This window comes from Prionailurus viverrinus, chromosome D4, assembly GCF_022837055.1.
Source record: "Prionailurus viverrinus isolate Anna chromosome D4, UM_Priviv_1.0, whole genome shotgun sequence".
Taxonomy (NCBI): Eukaryota; Metazoa; Chordata; class Mammalia; order Carnivora; family Felidae; genus Prionailurus; species Prionailurus viverrinus.
Window position 1 is genome coordinate 83,912,949 of NC_062573.1, and position 17,843 is coordinate 83,930,791.

Genomic DNA, 17,843 nt, shown 5'->3' on the forward strand with positions numbered 1-17,843 from the left:
ATATTTGCAAATCATCTATCTGATAAACGGTTACTGTCCAGAATACATACAGAACCCCTTCATCTCAACAACAACAAAAAAACAACCCATTTAAAAAATGGGCGAAGGACTTAAATAGATGTTTCTCTGAAGAAGATACACAAATGGCCAATAAGCAGATGAAAAGAAGTTCAACACGACTAGTTGTTAGGGAAATGTAAATCAAAAACCACAGCGAGGTACAATTTCACACCAGTTAGGATGGTTACCATCAAGCCCTCCCTCCCCCCTTCAAAAAAACCAACACCCCTGAAAATTGCAAATGTTGCTGAGAATGTGGAGAAATTGGAATCCTTGTACCCTGTTGATAAGAATGTAAAATGGTGCAGCTACCAGGAAAACGGTATGGCTGTTCCTCCAAAAAGTTAAACCTGGATTTACTGTATGATCTAACAACTCTACCTCTGGGTATCTACCCAAAAGAATAAGAAAGCAGGGTCTCAAAGAGGTACTTGTGGCGCATATGCATAGCAGCATTACTCTTGATAGTTGAAAGGTGGAAACGACCCAAGTGTCCATCACCGGGTCAGTGAATAAATAAGACGTGGTATTCATACAGTGGAATATTACTGAGCCTTAAAAGGAAGCACGGACACACCATAGCAGGGTGAGCCTGGAGCACGGTATGCTTTAGTGCAGTAAAACCAGACACAGAAGGACAAGCGGCCGTCATGGTACACTTACATGAGGTTCCTAGGGCAGATGGCTTGTGATGTCCCCCCAAAGGCTGAGTCTTAGATGCAGTGTTAGTTGGTGAGCCAAGGTGCGGGTTTTCCCAGCTCCTCTGATGCGTCATTTCCAGCAGGAACAGAAAGCCCCCTTCCCCTTGTCTTTCGACCCTCGCTCAGGCCACGACCTCCAGCAGATCGTTCTGGCCCTCGCCCATGTCACCGGGCAGAGCTTGAGTTATGTGCCGTTCAGCTCAGGGCAGTGGATGTGTTTTCTGGTCTTCGTTTCATTACTGTTCCTGTCTTTAATTTCTACAAAGCCCTCGTTCCTGGAGAACGATCCTCTGAATGAAATGAAATAACGAATGGGTGTAAGCTTGGCCGCCTTGCAAGACTCGAGTTTCGGTTGAATAACAAGTGCGGCGTTAGCAACGATCCCTGAAGCTCACATTTGTTAATTTTGACCAGTCTACATCAGACTTTCCACAGAACATGAAAGAGAATCATTTCCTAGTGTTGTGCTCATCATGAATACGATGTCCATACATTCTCATGAATCCATCTCATAAAAGTTCCCATCTGCTCCATGAGTAAATACTGGGTTGTATTATTGATATCTCTGTTCTCATCAGCTGCCATTGGAAACGCCATAGATAACTTGCCCTTTTCCCTGGTGCTTGTCCCGTGCGTTCTCAGACCTGTCTTTACCAGGCCAAGCAACGTCGCTGTTTATAGTTAGATTCAAGTTTGTCAATGCTTCATTTTTTTTCAGATGCACATTTCCTGCCTTATCGAGTAAAACACTTATAAACTCACCATCTCTAATTGAACAGTAGAAACAATAACTGTAGTCTACAGAAGCCCTACTCATTTTATTTACCCTCAAAACCAATCCTTATTGAAAATACCAGTCCTTTCCCAGTTCGTTGAGGTTTGTGTTTGTTTCTCTTTTTTTCTACATCACCCACATTTTCTAAATAGCTGCACATGGTTCTTAACATAGTTGCTTAATAATATCTTCTTAAATTGTGTTCTTCCAATGCAGACATGCTTTGTTCGTTAAAAACGTAGGAAGATACTTCATTACTAAAGGGAAACATGCTTTCTGCAACTTGTGATCTTTATTTTTCATTGTGCCACTTTTGATTGAGGTGAGAATAAGAAAGATCTCGGTTTTCTTTTAAATTTTATTTATTTTGAGAGAGAGAGAGAGAGAGAGAGAGAGAGAGAGAGAGAGATGCACATGTGAGTGGGGAAGGGCAGAGAGAGAGAGAATCCCAAGCTGGCTCCAGGGGGTCAGTGCAGAGCCCCATGCAGGGCTTGACCTCACAAACCATGAGAGTGTGGCCCAAGCTGAATTCAAGAGTCGGATGCTCAACTGACTGAGCCACCCAGGCGCCCCTCCTTTCAAAGTTGTCTCCCAGAAAGCAGAGCTTGTCAGGCTAAAGTCCTGGCAACAGAGGAGAGGGGCTGTGGCCACATGGATGTGTTGTGTCTCAAATGGGCCTCCCGGTGGAAATCAGTTCCCACCTGAAACCTCCACCCATTTTTTAAATGTTGGCAACTAATACATAAAAATAAAATTCTAAACTTTGCGGGCCAAACAAAACACAGTGACCTCGTCTGGGTGGCAGGTCGTCACCTTGCTTTTCCTCTGCAGCTTGACAGTCGCTCTGCTCCCCTGCTTCCTGGCCACCAGTGCCCTTTGGGCAGCCCAGCGGCTGTCTTCAGAATGAGATTTATGGGAATCCTGACGTAGCTGCTTCCATATTCTTCTTGGTAGAAATGAAAGCTGCCGAATAAGGACATTACCTGTTTTTGCCCAGCCTTCTTTTTAACGAGATCCTGGCCTCGTCACTAGTAGGTAGCAGAGCAGAGCTCTAGATGGATCGGTGGGTAGTGCGCCAGGAGTGACGAGGACTCTCTACCAGCACCGAGTTGTCTCATGAAGATTTATCTAGCTTTATTTTTATTAAATTAAAATCAGTTTGCAGTTCGTTTACCGTCAGTGATTCCTTAAAAAGCACATGAGTTATGGGGTGCGTGGGTGGCTCAGTGGGTTAAGCATCCAACTTCAGCTCAGGTCATGACCTCACGGTTCGTTGGTTGGAGCCCTGCTGACAGCTCGGAGCCTGGAGCCTGCTTTGGATTTTGTGTCTCCCTCTCTCTCTGCCCCTCTCCTGCTCACACTCTGTCTCTCTCTCTTTCTATCTCTCTCAAAAATGAATATACATTAAAAAATTTTTAAAAAGAAGCACATGAGTTAGATTTCAGGCTTGGACAAGTTTTATCCAAAGTTAATGAAAGGTGCCCCACCTTATGGACCTGTCATCCCTCTGGGTGAAACGCGCTAAGGGACAGTATTGCTTGCCCACCGCTCTGCGTCGCAAGGCCCCTGAGGTGGTGATGTTTGTGGATTCGATTTGGGAACACAGCAGCTGTGTTACAAGGAATAAACAGAGCCAGAATCCCTTAATAATTACAGAAGGTACTCCAGTTCTTTTGGGGGGATTTTTAATTTTATAAACTAATTGCATTCTGCTTTGAAGTAGTTTTCTACGTACTAATTTTGACACGTAAGCTTCTGGCCCCGGTTTGTTTGATAAATGAAGAAGCGAAACACTGAAACGCTAAGACTACAAGGTGCGAAATCATTGCCCGCATTTCCCCCATTCTCTCCGCAGGGGGGACGCAGCGCCTGCCGCGCGCTATCGGGATATCGCTGGCCAAAGAGCTCATCTTCTCTGCCCGCGTGCTCGATGGCCAAGAAGCCAAAGCGGTGGGCTTGATCAGCCACGTTCTAGAACAGAACCAGGAGGGGGACGCCGCGTACCGCAAGGCCTTGGACCTAGCAAGAGAGTTTTTACCTCAGGTACTTCTAATTGCATTTCCGTTTTCTCTCTGTTTAAATAACTTTATAGCAAATTGACGCAACAGTCCTCTCACGTGCCTGGGATCGCCTTGTCCCGCGTGCCAAGTAGAAGAGTACGTGGTGGCCTTAAAACCGGAAACGATTCGCCGCACATGAAGAGCCTTCGGAATTCAAGTGCGAGATGTGAAGAGAAAGGGGGGCCCGTACTGTGGCCGCGCCCCGACGACGCGTCCCACGCACGTCGGCACCTGTGCCGGAACCTACTGGCGGCTTCTGAGCTGCGCCGTGTACCTGGACGGATGGGGGGAAGCCCGTGGGGACACACGTGCCGGGGAGACCGCGGCCGAGCACGGCAGCGTGGACCGCCCTGGCCGCGGCCGGGTCGGGGCGGCGGGCCCGTACCGCGGCGGCCGTGCGTCTCCCCGGGCGCCGCGTGTGGCGAGTCCTCCCCGCGGTGAAGGCTGCGAGCCCGGAGCAGTGCGCGTGCGCATGCGCTCGCAAAGGACGGCGCCGACGCGTCGCGTGGCCGACGAGTCGCGTCGGCCGCCGCGTCGCGGGGCTCGTTCTGGGTGGCTCCGTTCTTTCTCTCCCGTGTGTCTCTCGCGGACGCCTCGCTTCTGAAATCGCGGATGAGAGGACTTTTGCTGTGTAAGCGGTTCGTGATTTGCCGTCATCCCTAGTGCGGTTTCAAGTTTGGCAGCCCCCTCGCCGCCACCGCAGGCACGATCACTTCCTCTCCAGCTGCGCCGCTTGACGCGGACAGGTTGCGGAAGCTGTTTCGGGGGCCGCGGATCCTTCCGGGAATCTCGGGAAGCCTCCCTCCGGAGAGATGCGTCTTCCTCCCGCCTTGGCTCAGAGCTTCGCCTCCCGTTTCGGAGGGCGGTGCCGGAGTGGCCCGTGGCCAGACGAACGCCCGGGTCTGCCGGGTCGCCCTCTGGAGCCACCCCGCCTGCCGGGGACCCTTCCCTGCTTCTCACTTAGCTGGCCGTGGGCTCTGCCGGGACGGGGCCCCCGCGTCGTCTGCTCCCCGTGTGAGGAACACGCAGCCCCACACTCGCAGTTGAGAGAGAGCAGATAGAGACTTTCAGTGCTTTAAGGGAAAAACGAAAAGGCTCTCACTGAAACCTTGGTATTAAAGCTCTGACACCAACCCACGTCTGCGCTGAAACAAGGGGTGTGGTTAAGAAAGGTCAAGGTCGTGGTGTCCTTCCTGCTCTGCCCTTCACAGCCTCTTCTGCTCATTGGACAGCGGTGCTCAGCTCCCTCCCTCGGCGGCTCTGTGCCTGAGGGCTCGTCTCCTGCCGCCCCCGCCCCACCCCTGCCCACGCCTCTCCTGCCTGAGGGCACCGCCTCCCCACCCGCCATCTGACCGCGTGGCGAACCGGGGGTCCTCACCCTCTGTCCCTTTCCTGCGAAGGACGTGCCTCTGAGGACTTTTTCCTTGGGCCAAGGGAGATGCTGCGTGGTCCAGAAAACGTGTAACTGGACGATATGCAAAAGTTACAGAGCAAAATTTGAGGGATGATACTCTTCACGTTTGGTTTTTGTCACTGAATGATGAGTCTTCCAGATAATTGGACAGCTTCTCTAAAATTAGAATTTCCGTTTGATTTCTGTATTGGACGTCACTTCCGTTTTCCTGTTTGAGAAAAAAGATGTCCAGAAGAAGTGCTGGTGTTGTATTTTGAAAGAAGCCAGTTAAATAAGCCTTATCATCTACTAGCCTTTCCATTTTCCTGTCTCTCCAGTTTAGGCAACCTTGCTGCCCAGAGTGTGCTCTGTAGACGAGCAGCCCCGGCGTCCCTCAGAAGCACGTCCCCAGCCCCTGCTGGGCTTTCACAGGGGGCTGGGGGTTTGTGCGCACGGAAGTCGGACAAGCACCCGGTCGGGGTCAGCGGCTAGATACCAGGGAGTAGAGAAGGTTCTCACAGACGGGAGCACCCTGCTTAAAACAACAGAAAGGGTTGACAACCTTAAAGAAAACGGTCCTAGTGTGTGTTCCACACGTGCAAGTCACATCGTCAGGAATTCTGAGATACTTGTCCGAGCCTTGAAAACCTGTGGCCTCTGAAGAAGATGATTAATGAGCATGTGACTTCGGAAGGGGATTCAGACGGGTTAAAGGTGACCATTGAAGGCCCTGCGAGGGGAAAGCGACCTTTGCCATGCCTCGTGCCGTTATTTGTTCATTTATGGGTGTCCCCTGTTGCGCCTGGTATTTAGAGCCCATTTTGCATTTTAATTCAAAAGACACTTCTAACTCATCACCCACGAACAGTTTTGAGGAATTTCAAATGTGATCAAACAGCTAAATTCCGTCTGGCGCGTTGTGGTTTTCAAAAACGACAAGAGTTAACGTTCTCCTCCTCACAGAGGACACCTGGTCCTTCCCTCCGTGACCTTCCCTCGTCCTGAAGGACTTCTCTGGGCTGTCAGCTTCCGCGTGGTGTGGGGAATTTGCCTGGAGGGCACGTCATCGTCACGCTGGGTCACAGGTGCCCGCGGAGCTCCGGTGTGGAGCCAGTGTCCGGCACGGGTGCTGACGGGAGCCTCCCCTGCAGCCCGCGCTCCCGTCGTGCACCCGGGGCCGTGGTGTTTCGTCACCTCTTCCTTGCCCTACCTCACCTGTTGGGAGCTTTGCCGGAGAATGGTCAGCCCGCTCCTGGGCACACGGCCCCTGCTGGCCTGCAGGCATGTACAGTTGTCCAGGCAGCAGACTTGTGCCAAGGCCCGAAGGAAATCCCCCCGTTAACCGTCTTATAGCTTTTGTTGCATCTTTGCCACGGGCCCAGCGATGGGAATTTCTGAATTTTACTGAGCTGTACAACATACTTTGCATAAATAGTAATGAAAATCTGTTTCTTTAATTGAATTTTAGGGACCTGTTGCGATGAGAGTGGCAAAATTAGCAATTAATCAAGGGATGGAGGTAAGTGCCTTGCTGCTTGAGATTGCTATTGGAGTCGGTGGTGGAGACTTAATTCCGTTTATTTGTTAATGTTGTAAATCCAGCTATTTCAATGCTACCGTTACCGTAAGCTACCGAGGGTATTTTTAGCTATATTATCGATTTTGTTCTGCCTTAGCTGTTGCCGATCCAGTATCTTCCTCACAGAATTAGGGAATTTCACTCATGTCCTGCAGCTTGTGACATGCTGGCTGTTTTTGCCATTCGGCGAAGAGACAGATTTATTGGCTAGTGGCTCATACGAGACCAAAAGAAAAGGGTATCCTGTGTATTCTCAACACCAGTGCTGCATGATGAGAAAGCATTCTAGGAACAACTCCCAAGCTCAGAGCGGAGCCTGGCTCTCTTTACCTATAATTTCTCAATGTGCTTTGTGCAAGGATCCCTCATTAACAAGGCAAGACTTTGGAGCGTCCTGGGGTTACCCTGGGGAGACGGCTTCCCGGGAGTGGAGGCCCCAGGCCAGGAGAGAAGCAGGCAGGGCAAGGAAGCAACGCAGGTGCCTGTTTACAGCAGGCGTTCGTTGCAACAGATGTTTGGGCTAAATTACGGAATTGTGAAGAAAGAAAGATACTTCTTCCTTGCAGACTCAGAGACCACCATGTCTCTCTGGGCTTCGTAGCCATAAAAAAGAGATTGAATTTGTTAGCAATAAACACAACCGAAAAAATTTCCCGAGTGTTTGGTTTTTAAGACTTCTTGCATAATCATAACAATACTAATAGCAGATGCCTTCTCGTGCCGGACCATGCCAGGGTGCTGTATAAAGCCTTCCCCTAGATTAGCTTATTTAATTCTCCCAGTACCCCCACCTGGTAGATGCTGTGGTGAGTCTCTTGTTCAGATGCGCCTGAGGCACAGAGAGCTTATCACCTAACTTACCCAAGGCTACACAGCTCCTACACGGTAGAGTCAGAATTTGAACCAGGCAGCCTGGTTCCAGAATTCTTATGCTGGTCATACTTTTGATTTGTCGTCTTACATCAATTCTGTTCTTTTGGAAAAGTGTTACTAGTTTGAATTTATATGGAGTGTTCCAGATTTTAAAAAATAATTCCTGCTGAAATTATATTATGTTTTTATTCTCAGGTTGATTTAGTAACAGGATTAGCCATAGAAGAAGCTTGTTATGCTCAGGTATGTAATACAGCCACTAATTCAGTGAGGACACCTCTTACAAATTCTCTGTACCTTCTGCATGAGTCAGATGAATTGTCTCTCTGAACAAGATTACACTCCTGCCCCTTTCAAAACCATAAAAATGGGTCGAAATTAGCTGTGTTTGCTGTTTGACTATTACCAGCTCTTATCCCTGATTCCATTCCATTTACTAATGTCTCTTGTTTACGTAATTTTAAAAACTCTTAAGTTAGTATCACTCATACCGTAGATGTCTCTCTGGCTCACGTTGTATTTTGTGGAGATGGATTTGAACCCTCACTCTCATGTAGACAGGTGGGAGGCAGGCAGTGGAGCGAACATGGGCCTGCTGGGGAACATCAGTGTGTGAGATGCATTGTTTCTGAGCCTTCCTTCCTGCCCACTGACAGTGCCCTGATTCACTGTATGCAGTTTTCTGTTCCATACACAAATTAGTAGGGCTTTGTATAGAGGAACAAATCTTCCTTTCCTCTCCTTTCCTCTCCTTTCCTCTCCTTTCCTCTCCTTTCCTCTCCTTTCCCCTCCTTTCCTCTCCTTTCCTCTCCTTTCCTCTCCTTTCCTCTCCTCTCCTCTCCTCTCCTCTCCTCTCCTCTCCTCTCCCCTCCCCTCCCCTCCCCTCCCCTCCCCTCCCCTCCCCTCCCCTCCCCTTCCTAAAAGATGTAGCTTTGTGTAGGGCATCTAAAGTAGCAAAAGAATTTTGTTGTGCCTTTAGTGCGAATTTGAAATTGCTTCACCTCCCATTTAATCATGGCAGTGTCATAAATTAGGAGGGACAGATAGAGTGTTCCTCTAAGCCTGGTCTCTGTATAAATTACCACCTGTTGATGCACATGGTGGTGCTGGTGATGAGCGTGCCATGAATGAAGTAAATTGCACACTTACAAATAGCCTTAGCATCTGAAGAAAACTTTTTTAAGTATATTTGGCCACAAATCACACCTTACAAAATGTAAGGGAACAGTAATCCTAAACATTCCGTCAAATCACAGTGGAATTAAACTGGAAATCATAACAAGAGGATAGCTGGGAAATCACATCTATTAATGGTGGGATTAATCTTTTTAATGCACGCTAGACAACATACTTCTAAATAACACGTGTCAAAGTCTCAAGAGGAATTAAAAAATATTTTGAATTAAATCAAAATGAAAATACAGTACCAGACTTTGTGGGAATTTATCAAAAATACTGCTTACACCAGCATTTTAGCATCGAATGCATGTATGAGAGAAGAAAGATCTAAAATTAATAATAACTTTGCACTTCAGGAAAGTAGAAAAAGGAGAGCAAATAGAATTCAAAGTAAGTGGAAGAAAAGGAACAACAAGCTTTAGAACAGATATCAATGAAACTGAAAATAGAAAAACAGAAGGAAAAAACCCAACAAAACAAAAAATTGGTAATTGTAAAGATCTATAAAATTGATAAACTTCTAGGCAGGCCAACCAAGGAAGAGAGAAGATAAAAATTACCCATATCAGAAATACAAGAAGGGCCACCTGAAGGGCCATCCCTAGTGATCCCATGGACATTGAGAGAATAATAAAGGAATACTGTGAAAAACTCTGTGCCCACAGATTTGATGACCTAGATGAGACGGACCACTTCCTTGGAAGACACAACATACGAAAACTCACACGAGGAGAAATTGATAATCTGAATAGCCCTATGCTTGTTAAAGAAATTAAATCAGTAATTAATAAACTTCCAAAATAGGAAGCACCAGACCCAGTTTCTCGAGTGAATTCTACCAAACATTTGAGGTAGAAATTATATGAGTTTTTAATGATCTTTCCCAGAAGATAGAAGAAGAAACAACCCTTCCTAATTCATTCTGAGGCCAGTATTACCCTGATAATCAGAACCCAACATTACAAGAAAGGAAAACCACAGACCTTTATCTCTCATGAATGTAGATGTAAAAATTCTCAACAAAATATTAGCAAATCGAATCCAGCAATGTATAAAAGCAATTGTATCCCACAACCAAATGAGATTTTTTTTCTAGATGTGGAAGCCAGGTTTAACACTGAAATCACTGTAATCCATTATATCAAAGCCTAAACAGGAAAATCACATGATCGTATCAACAGATCAGGGTGGGGGGAAGCATGTGACAAAATCCAGCACCCATTTGTAGTGAAAACTCAGCAAACTGTGATTAGACAGGAGCTTCCTCACTTGATAAGAACTTCTACAAAAGAACCTACAGCTAACATCATACTGAATGAGCAAGAATAGGGCAAGGGCATCCCTCTCACGTGTCCTTTTCAACATCTGCTAGAAATCATGGCTAATGTAGGAAGATGAGAAAAGGAAATAAATATATACAGATTGGGAAGGAAGAAACAAAACTTCATAGAAGACATGATTGTCCATGTGAGACATCCCAAAGAATCAACAACAACAAGAACAAAACAGTCATAAGTAGTTAGACCAACATTGCATGATCGAAGTTTAATAAGCAAAAGTCAGTTGCTTTACCTATATACCAGCAACGAAGAATTAGAATTTGAAATTAAAAGCATAACGTCATTTACCTTAGCACAAAAAAAATGCAAAATACCTAAGTGTAAATTTAAAACAAAGTACAACGTTTATAGGAGGAAAACTACAAAACTGGTGAAAGAAATCAAGATCTAAGTAAATAGATATCCCATGTTCATGGATAGTAAGACTCATTACGAAGAAATCACTTCTTCCCAACTCTATTTATAGATTCAGTGCAATCCCGATAAAAATAAGCAAGTCTGTATTGACAAACCAGTTCTAAAGCTTTTATGAAAAGTTCAAAGACTTAGATGAGCCAACCCAGTATTGAAGAAGAACAAAGTTGGAGGACTGACATTACCTGACTCCAAGACTTACTGTAAAGCTACAATAATCAAGACAGTTTGGAGTTGGCAAAAGAACAGGTAAATGGATCAGTGGAACAGAATAAGGAGTCCAGAGTGTATTCATATAAAATAGTTATATAAGTGGACTCCTAGAAAGTAAAATGATCTTTCGGGCACCTGGGTGGCTCAGTTAAGCGTCCAACTTCGGCTTGGGTCATGATCTCACAGTTCATAGATTTGAACCTCACATCAGGCTTTGTGCTAACAGCTCACAGCGCGTGCTTCAGAAACCCTGTCCCCCACCCCTATCTCTGCCCCTCCCGTACTCGTTCTCTGTCTCAAAAATAAATAAACAAAATAAAATGATCTTTGACAAAAGAGCAAAGGCAATTCAGTGGGGGAAAAGATAGTCTTGAAAACAAACAGTACTGAAGCAGATGGACATTGAGCTACAAAAAGATGAACCTGGACACCGACGTCACAACCTTCACAAAAATTAACTCAAAGTGGGCCATAGACCCAATGTCTTCAAGATCACCTAGAAAATGTAGGTGTATTTGGGTTTGGCGATCGCTTTTTAAAGATACAACACCAAAAGTATAATATCTGTGAAAGAAAAAATTAATGTTTGATTTTATTAAAATTACCAACTTCCACTCTGCAAAAGACACTGTGAAGAGAGCAGGAAGAGATCCTCACGGCTGCCTGATAAAGGACTCGTGTCCAATACATACAAGGAACTTTTAGCACTCAACAATATGAAAATAACCCATTAAAAAGTGGGGGAAAGATCTGAACAGACACCTCACCAAAGTAGATACATGGATGGCAGATAAGCATAGAACATGCTCCACATTGTGTGTCATTAAGAAATGCAAATACAGGAGCACCTGGGGGGCTCGGTTGGTTAGGCCTCTGACTTGGGCTGAGGTCATGATCTCACAGTTTGTGGGGTCGAGCCCCGCATCGGGCTCTGTGCTGACAGCTCAGAGCCTGGAACCTGCTTCGGATTCTGTGGCTCCCTCTCTCTCCGCCCCTCCACCGCTCACACTCTGTCTCTCCCTCAAAAATAAATAAACTGTAAAAGAAAAAAGAAATGCAAGTACAAACAAAATACCAATTTGCCCATCTCTTAAGAGCTAAGCGGAATCTTCCCACATGACCCAGCAATCGTACGACTGTGTATTTACCCGAGTGAGTTGAACCTTACATCTGCACAAAAGTCTGCACACTGTTTTAGCAGCTTTATTCAGAATTTCCAAACTTGGAAGCAGCCAAGGTGAATGGATAAACTAAGGTGCATCCATACACTGGTGTCTTATTCAGCGATAAAAGGAAATGATCTGTCCTGCCACCAAAAGACACGAAAGAGCCTCAGCCGCATACTGCTCAGTGAAGGACTTCCGTCGAGAAAGGTCACATACGACAGGATTCCAAGTCTGTGACCTTCTGGAGAAGGCAGCGAAGGGCCGGGATGAGTGTGCTTAGGGCAGGTCAGCTGTTCTGTATGATCCTGTAGTGGTGGGTATGTGACTGTGCTTTGTGAAAATCCAGCACAGAAGCAGCACAGCGGCCCGTGGAAACTGGACTGTAGGGAACAATACTGGATCAGTACTGGTTCCTCAGTTGTGACAAATAGACCCCGGGGGCTTGAAGGAAGTGTATGGGAGGCTGACCTTTCTGCTCAATGTTTTGTAAACCTAAAACTATGTAAAAGATAAAGCCTGTTGGTTTTTTTAATGTACATTTGAAATGAGGGTGGGGGGCATATTTGGAATTAGAATGGTCAATTTGGTAACAGAATTCTTCAAATGATTAGTAGAATTCAAATTTTAGATTATTTTCTGGTTTTTGTTTTGTTTTTTTGTTTTTTTTACATAAAGCTTGTTCAACGTTTACAGTTTTTATTTTTTGGTTTAGGTAACATAATGTTTTGTCTCTCTAGACTATTTCAACAAAAGACAGGCTTGAAGGTCTTCTTGCTTTTAAAGAGAAAAGGTCCCCTCGCTATAAAGGAGAATAGAAGAAACAAACCTTTCAAATGCCACTGTAAGACGTGTACTTCTGGAAGTATCTTTCAGATCCACATTTGCCTCAGCACCTGGAATCCCACTGACCAAAGTGAAGAACGCGCCCTCCGTCTAGTGAATTAGGCATCTGGAGCGGACCCATCTGTGTACTTTGTTCAAATGTGTCTCATGTCATATTCATTCAGGTTTATAAAGCTAGTAGTCTGCGCTGTCAGAAACCGATTCAAAGTTAGGTACACAGTTTTAAATATTTCCTGCATACGAGGCTTTCTGTTCTTAATTTTTTAATGTGAATAATTTCTATATTGCACACTCTAGGAAATAATATTGATTGTATGTCTACTGTGCTGCAATACGAAATAAAATTATTTCTATATACCAAAAAATGTGAAGTCATACCAAATAAAGTTTCTAAGGGAATGTGTATACACGCACACATACATGCATCTCTGACTGGAAGAGGAATTGATAGGTTCTCTGAGTGAAAATTACCAAATATAAATAAAATCGGTGAAAAGAAAACCTGGGAATTTCTCTTACCCCATTCTTTCTGAATTGAATAAATCATCGCGTGTTGGCTTTTAGAGGAAACCAGCTTTCCACGCCCATTCTGTGAGGTGACCTCTTGAGTCTTAGAATGCAGTGCGGATGGTGGGAAGGTAACCCGGTCAGAGACGGGGGCCCAAGGCCTCGTGAGGTGCACTGGAGGCTTGGCGGTGGCGCCCTTGGACGACCGCCCCGCAGACGGCCCCATCCACCAGTCTCACTGGGGGACAGAGCCGTGCCGCCGGGGCCGGGCTGTCCTAAGGGGCCTGCGGCCGTGGAGTGTGAGTGTTTCCCACCCCCGGCTCTTGCGCATCTGGTTTCAGTGAGGAAGGAGGTGAACACGGCCACCCCGTCTCCCGCTTCTAACCGCTGGCCAGGCAAAGTGAGTAGATTCGGAGGGGCTCGGGGGCACGTCTGAGCGGACAGCCTCGCCGGGGGAGGGGGCAGGTACCACGTGTGCAGGGCACAGTGAGCTGTAGAATTCAGTGTGTGGTGCAGGGGGAACGTTCCAGCTCCCTAAACAGATTCCGGCCAGCTTTCTTTTGTACGTTATCAAACCAGGCTGCCTTCCCCGAGCCTGTGTCCGGGCCCGAGGCTGGCAGCACCGGGAAGGCCCCGCTTTCCCGGGACGGGCACCGCATGATGACCGGACCATGGTGGTGCCCCACTGTCCTCCCTGATCCCACACCCGTGCTCTGTTGCTGTCGAGTGCGGTTGGCCGCGTGGGTGACCGCCTGTCCTGTGCATTCCCACGCTCAGCACCGATGCTTCCTTGCTCTTGGGAAGCGCATCGACTTTGAAAGTTTTATTATTTTTTTTCATTTTGCGAAACTGAACTCTCCTCCTCCATTTGAAAAGCCTTGAGATAGGCGAGCGTGGACTTGCCGCGTGCCAGAGCCTACCCGGCCAGGCTTTGGCCGTCCCCACTCTCCGTGTCCTGGTGCCGAAGGACAGCGCGATGTTCTCTGTCACCTGTGCGGCTGGCCCTGCACGTTTGGGGGCAGCGCTCAGCCGGTTGGCCTCGTGTGATGGGGGCTTAGTAAATTCCACGTTCGGCCCTGGCGATTGTATCCAGCGAGGTGCACGCTTTGTTTTCTGATAAAGTTGCGCCGCTCACTTCATGCAGGATAATTTGCAAGTAAAGTACTGTTCCTTATTTTCTTAAGATTTCAGGACCGTGTTGTTCTGCCCGTGACACGTTCGAATGCCAGTTCATTTTCATGGAGCAGGAAATAATTACGTGAATGGCGAAAATATCAAGCGTGTGCCGAATGACTGGTCTCTCCCCACGGATGCGTGGTCTACTGCTGATTGAGCACCATTTAATTTCCTGCAAGTTCGGATGAAGTCACCAGAGCGGATCTGAAAGCAAAGAGCTCCTCCCCTTGTGACTGCAGAGATCACAGACCCATGTATCAGAGCGAGGGGAAAGTGCCCACTTGTCTGCGAAGTTCGCCTTTCCTGTGGTCTTTCTTTCGGCAGAGCTAGGGTGGTCCTGACGCTGTGCCCGAGTCCGGTGGCTCCTCGAGGGAGCTGCCCCCCACGGGGCGGGCTGCTGCCCACGTTGTCCTCCGGCACGCAGAGCGTTTGCGCGGCCTTACTCAGAACCACGGCAAGCTGACACACGCTGGCGACGTGGTGGCGATCCCCAATGTCCTGATGAAGATGAAGAAGACCTGGGGGGAGGGTGGTTAACTGAGCACAGTCCCCGTTCAGGGGAAAAGCATTTCACATCATCTCAGAGCAGGAGACACACTGGTTTTCAAGGACGCTTGTGCTGGTTAATCTATAACCTTTCTGGGAAAGAAGAGGCCTCGCGAGTCACAGAAGCTGGGAGACAAGGAAAGTTGCAATAATGGCCCAAAGAAAACGCAGATTGTCTTGACTCATTTCTGGGAGTTAACGGATCATTTCAAATTCATTAAAAACTAGACGGTTTTCCTTGGTCCTTTTTCCCCCCTCCTCTTCTGGCTGTCAAAATGGCTTGTCACAGAGTATCACTTTTCTGGCCACTTTTCTTAGAGCTTTGTAGGTAGTTGGACCCAAGTAGCTGGGTGTTGCTCACAGATGCCCTGCTCCACGGGAAGTGCTTGTGTCTCGTGCGGGCTTGTTGGTGGCGGGCCATTGACCCTTTGTGTCCCTGGACCATGGCTCTCTCTTGTGATAGGTCCTACAGTCGCTCTGATCCGGGGTCTGAAACTCCTGGCAGGCAGACGCTTTCTCGTATTTAATTGTGCTATTGTATTTCTTCGTCCACCCACCAAGTTAACTATTAATGTGTGTGTAGGTCAGCACTATTGGGCTTTATCAAAACGGCAATGAAATAAATTTCTTATATTACAGAATAACTGTACATTTGTCCCGAAAGAAAAACTACAGCACTTAAAAGTTCCTTGGTGATGTTTTGGTAAAGTGGGAACCGTTTTTCCGCGTTGATGACACAGGCTGTATACAGACTGTGCTTGGAGGTGTTTCGGGTGTTAGGGATTGAACCCTCTGCTCAAAATACCTGTGGGTCCCAGGCCCTGAAAACCCACCATCCCTTTGGACTTTCGGAGTCCTTGGCTTTGGGAGACCCCCCCCCCCCAACAGATCCTTAGAGGGCAGGCTCCCCACCCTCAAGCACGTGGTTTGGGGCATCTATTTTTCAGGTGCGTTCTCCAGGCAGTGAGAGAGCAGGGTGCCCGGCAGGGGGCATTGATTGAGGTTGCCAAGGACAGCCCAAGACGCGGAGCTCGAGCTGTTGGGGCCAGCCCCCATCGTCCTGTTCCTGCAGCGCGAGGCCAAGAAGACAAGGTAGGAGGAGGCCATCCTCAGTGAGCTGACTGTCCCCTGTGGGGCAGCAGAGTGAGCTCAGCCACCAGCTTGTCTGTCCCATTTTCAAGTGTGTGTTGCCTGTTTTGGTTGGAGGGAACACGGACAAGATCACTGCAGATGTGAATACGGACAAGATGAGGGAATTTGGGCTGGTCGTTAGGGTTAATGACCACCGCGTGTGAGGCCCCAAAGCTCTGCGGCTGTTCCCGTGCTGGGTTTACTCTCCAGAGCCCCCCAGAGGGAGAGTTCGGGTGACTCCCGGGGGGCAGAACCTGGAGCACAGAGTGAATGCAGGAGGGCAGTGGGGTCGGGAGCTCTCCCCCTACCCCCACTGCCGGGTCCCATAGCTGCGTGTTCGCAGCCCGCGCCTAGAGACCCTTGGGAACGGGTTTGCCCCTTGGCGGCCCGAGAAAGTGGAGGGCTGGATCAGTGGCAGGCGCCGTGCCCAGAGCCCCAAAGTCTCATCACTGCGCTCTGGCAGGACATGGGGCCGGCCATGGTGCTGGGAGCGGGGCATTGCCTCCCTCAGCCGGCGACCAGAGCGTGAGTTTGGGGACTCGTGGTTTGTGTGATACTCACCAAAAAACGAAGCCCGTGTGGCTCGAGAGTCCCCCATACTCTTGGGGCAGTGTGGCGAGCACCTCGCTCTGCTCTGCACTCTCACTCACCCAAAGCCCCGCGTTCAGTGCGAGCGTCACGGGTTCGCTCTGCGTTTCTAGAGAGCATCCAGGAGCCCTTTGACCAGGTTTCTTAGAAGGTCAGTGAGGAGACCCACCTCAGGCAAAGCATCTCGTCATCTGAGTCTGCTGGTTCATTTGTAGAGGGCTGTTCCGTGGTGCTCGTGACCGGTTGTGCACACAGATCGGACGTGTCTGCCTGGGAGCGGGAGAGCCGTCTTCCACGGCTGTGCTGGCACCTTGTTTCACGTTTAGAAGAGCCGTGCTGGGACAAGGCAGGGGGCTCGGGGACGATTTAGAAACGTGGCGTTCACCCTGGGAAAGGGGAGTCGGGGACAGCTGGGAGACGCACAGTGTGAATCTGGCCCCGGTGACACTTCTCCTGGAGGCCCTGCGCCGTCCACATGAGGCTGAGGACTGCGGTCAGCAGGGGAAGCCGCTTGGGCTCTTCCGGGCCTAGGAGTTGCCCCGACCCCTGCGGCTGAAGCAGAAGCAGAAAGCGAGCAGTCCCGGCAGGGCCGTAAGAGCACGAGGCGGGGCAGAGGACAGCTCTCCTAACGTGGCCGTGCTGTGTCCCCGGCGTCACCTGGATCGCGCCCCTTCTGCTGACGCAGGCTGAGGACGTGGGAGGTACACGGCTGCCCAGTGCCGCTCGCTCCCGTGTTCGCGGTACCAGTGTTGAGGGCGGGGGGGGGGGGGGGGGGGGGGGGGCGGGTTCTCATGCCCGATCGGCCCTCCCCAGGCTGCCTGGCTGCACCCCGCCATCACAGAGGAGAGGCTGGGAGAGGTGTGACCAGACCAGGAACAGAGCAGGCTCCCCGCGGGGCCGCTGCCCGCACCTCGCTGCCGACACCCAGCCCTGACGCGCGGCCCGGGAGACCACCGTGTGACACGTTCATCACATGCGGCGAACCCGCGGTGCAGAGTGGGATCGAAGGCCGCCGAGGGGAGTCGCGAAATCACCGCGGCATCCCCCGAGGCTCGGGGCCAGACTCCCGTCGCCGTGATGTTCACAGGCAAAGGGTTCAGAGGAATTTGAAGGCGGGCGAGTGCACTTTCCTGACCTTTTCAAAAATAGGCCACTTTCACTTCCAGCCTCCCAGCCCAGTTGAATGAAACCTTTGTGCAATTTACAGAAAGTGAAGCGCGGGTCTGCGAGCCGGAGAAGCTCAGACTCCTCACGGCCTCTCCTGCACTGAGTCACATTTCTTCTGAGTTGTCTGTTAAC

The 17,843-nt window shown here is 48.9% G+C and overlaps 1 protein-coding gene across 5 annotated transcripts in view; it reads left to right on the forward strand.

Annotated features, from left to right (window-relative positions):
• Nucleotides 1–13,097, forward strand: part of AUH (AU RNA binding methylglutaconyl-CoA hydratase) — a 161,815-nt gene extending 148,718 nt beyond the window's left edge. For all 5 annotated transcript variants that reach the window (XM_047830812.1, XM_047830814.1, XM_047830813.1 and 2 more), the window contains 4 exons: nucleotides 3,392–3,579; nucleotides 6,458–6,508; nucleotides 7,637–7,684; nucleotides 12,491–13,097. In XM_047830812.1, coding sequence (XP_047686768.1) covers nucleotides 3,392–3,579; nucleotides 6,458–6,508; nucleotides 7,637–7,684; nucleotides 12,491–12,568 — 365 coding nt within the window. In that variant the 3' untranslated portion in view covers nucleotides 12,569–13,097. The remainder of the gene's footprint in view (nucleotides 1–3,391; nucleotides 3,580–6,457; nucleotides 6,509–7,636; nucleotides 7,685–12,490) is intronic.
• The last annotated feature ends 4,746 nt before the right edge of the window (nucleotides 13,098–17,843 follow it).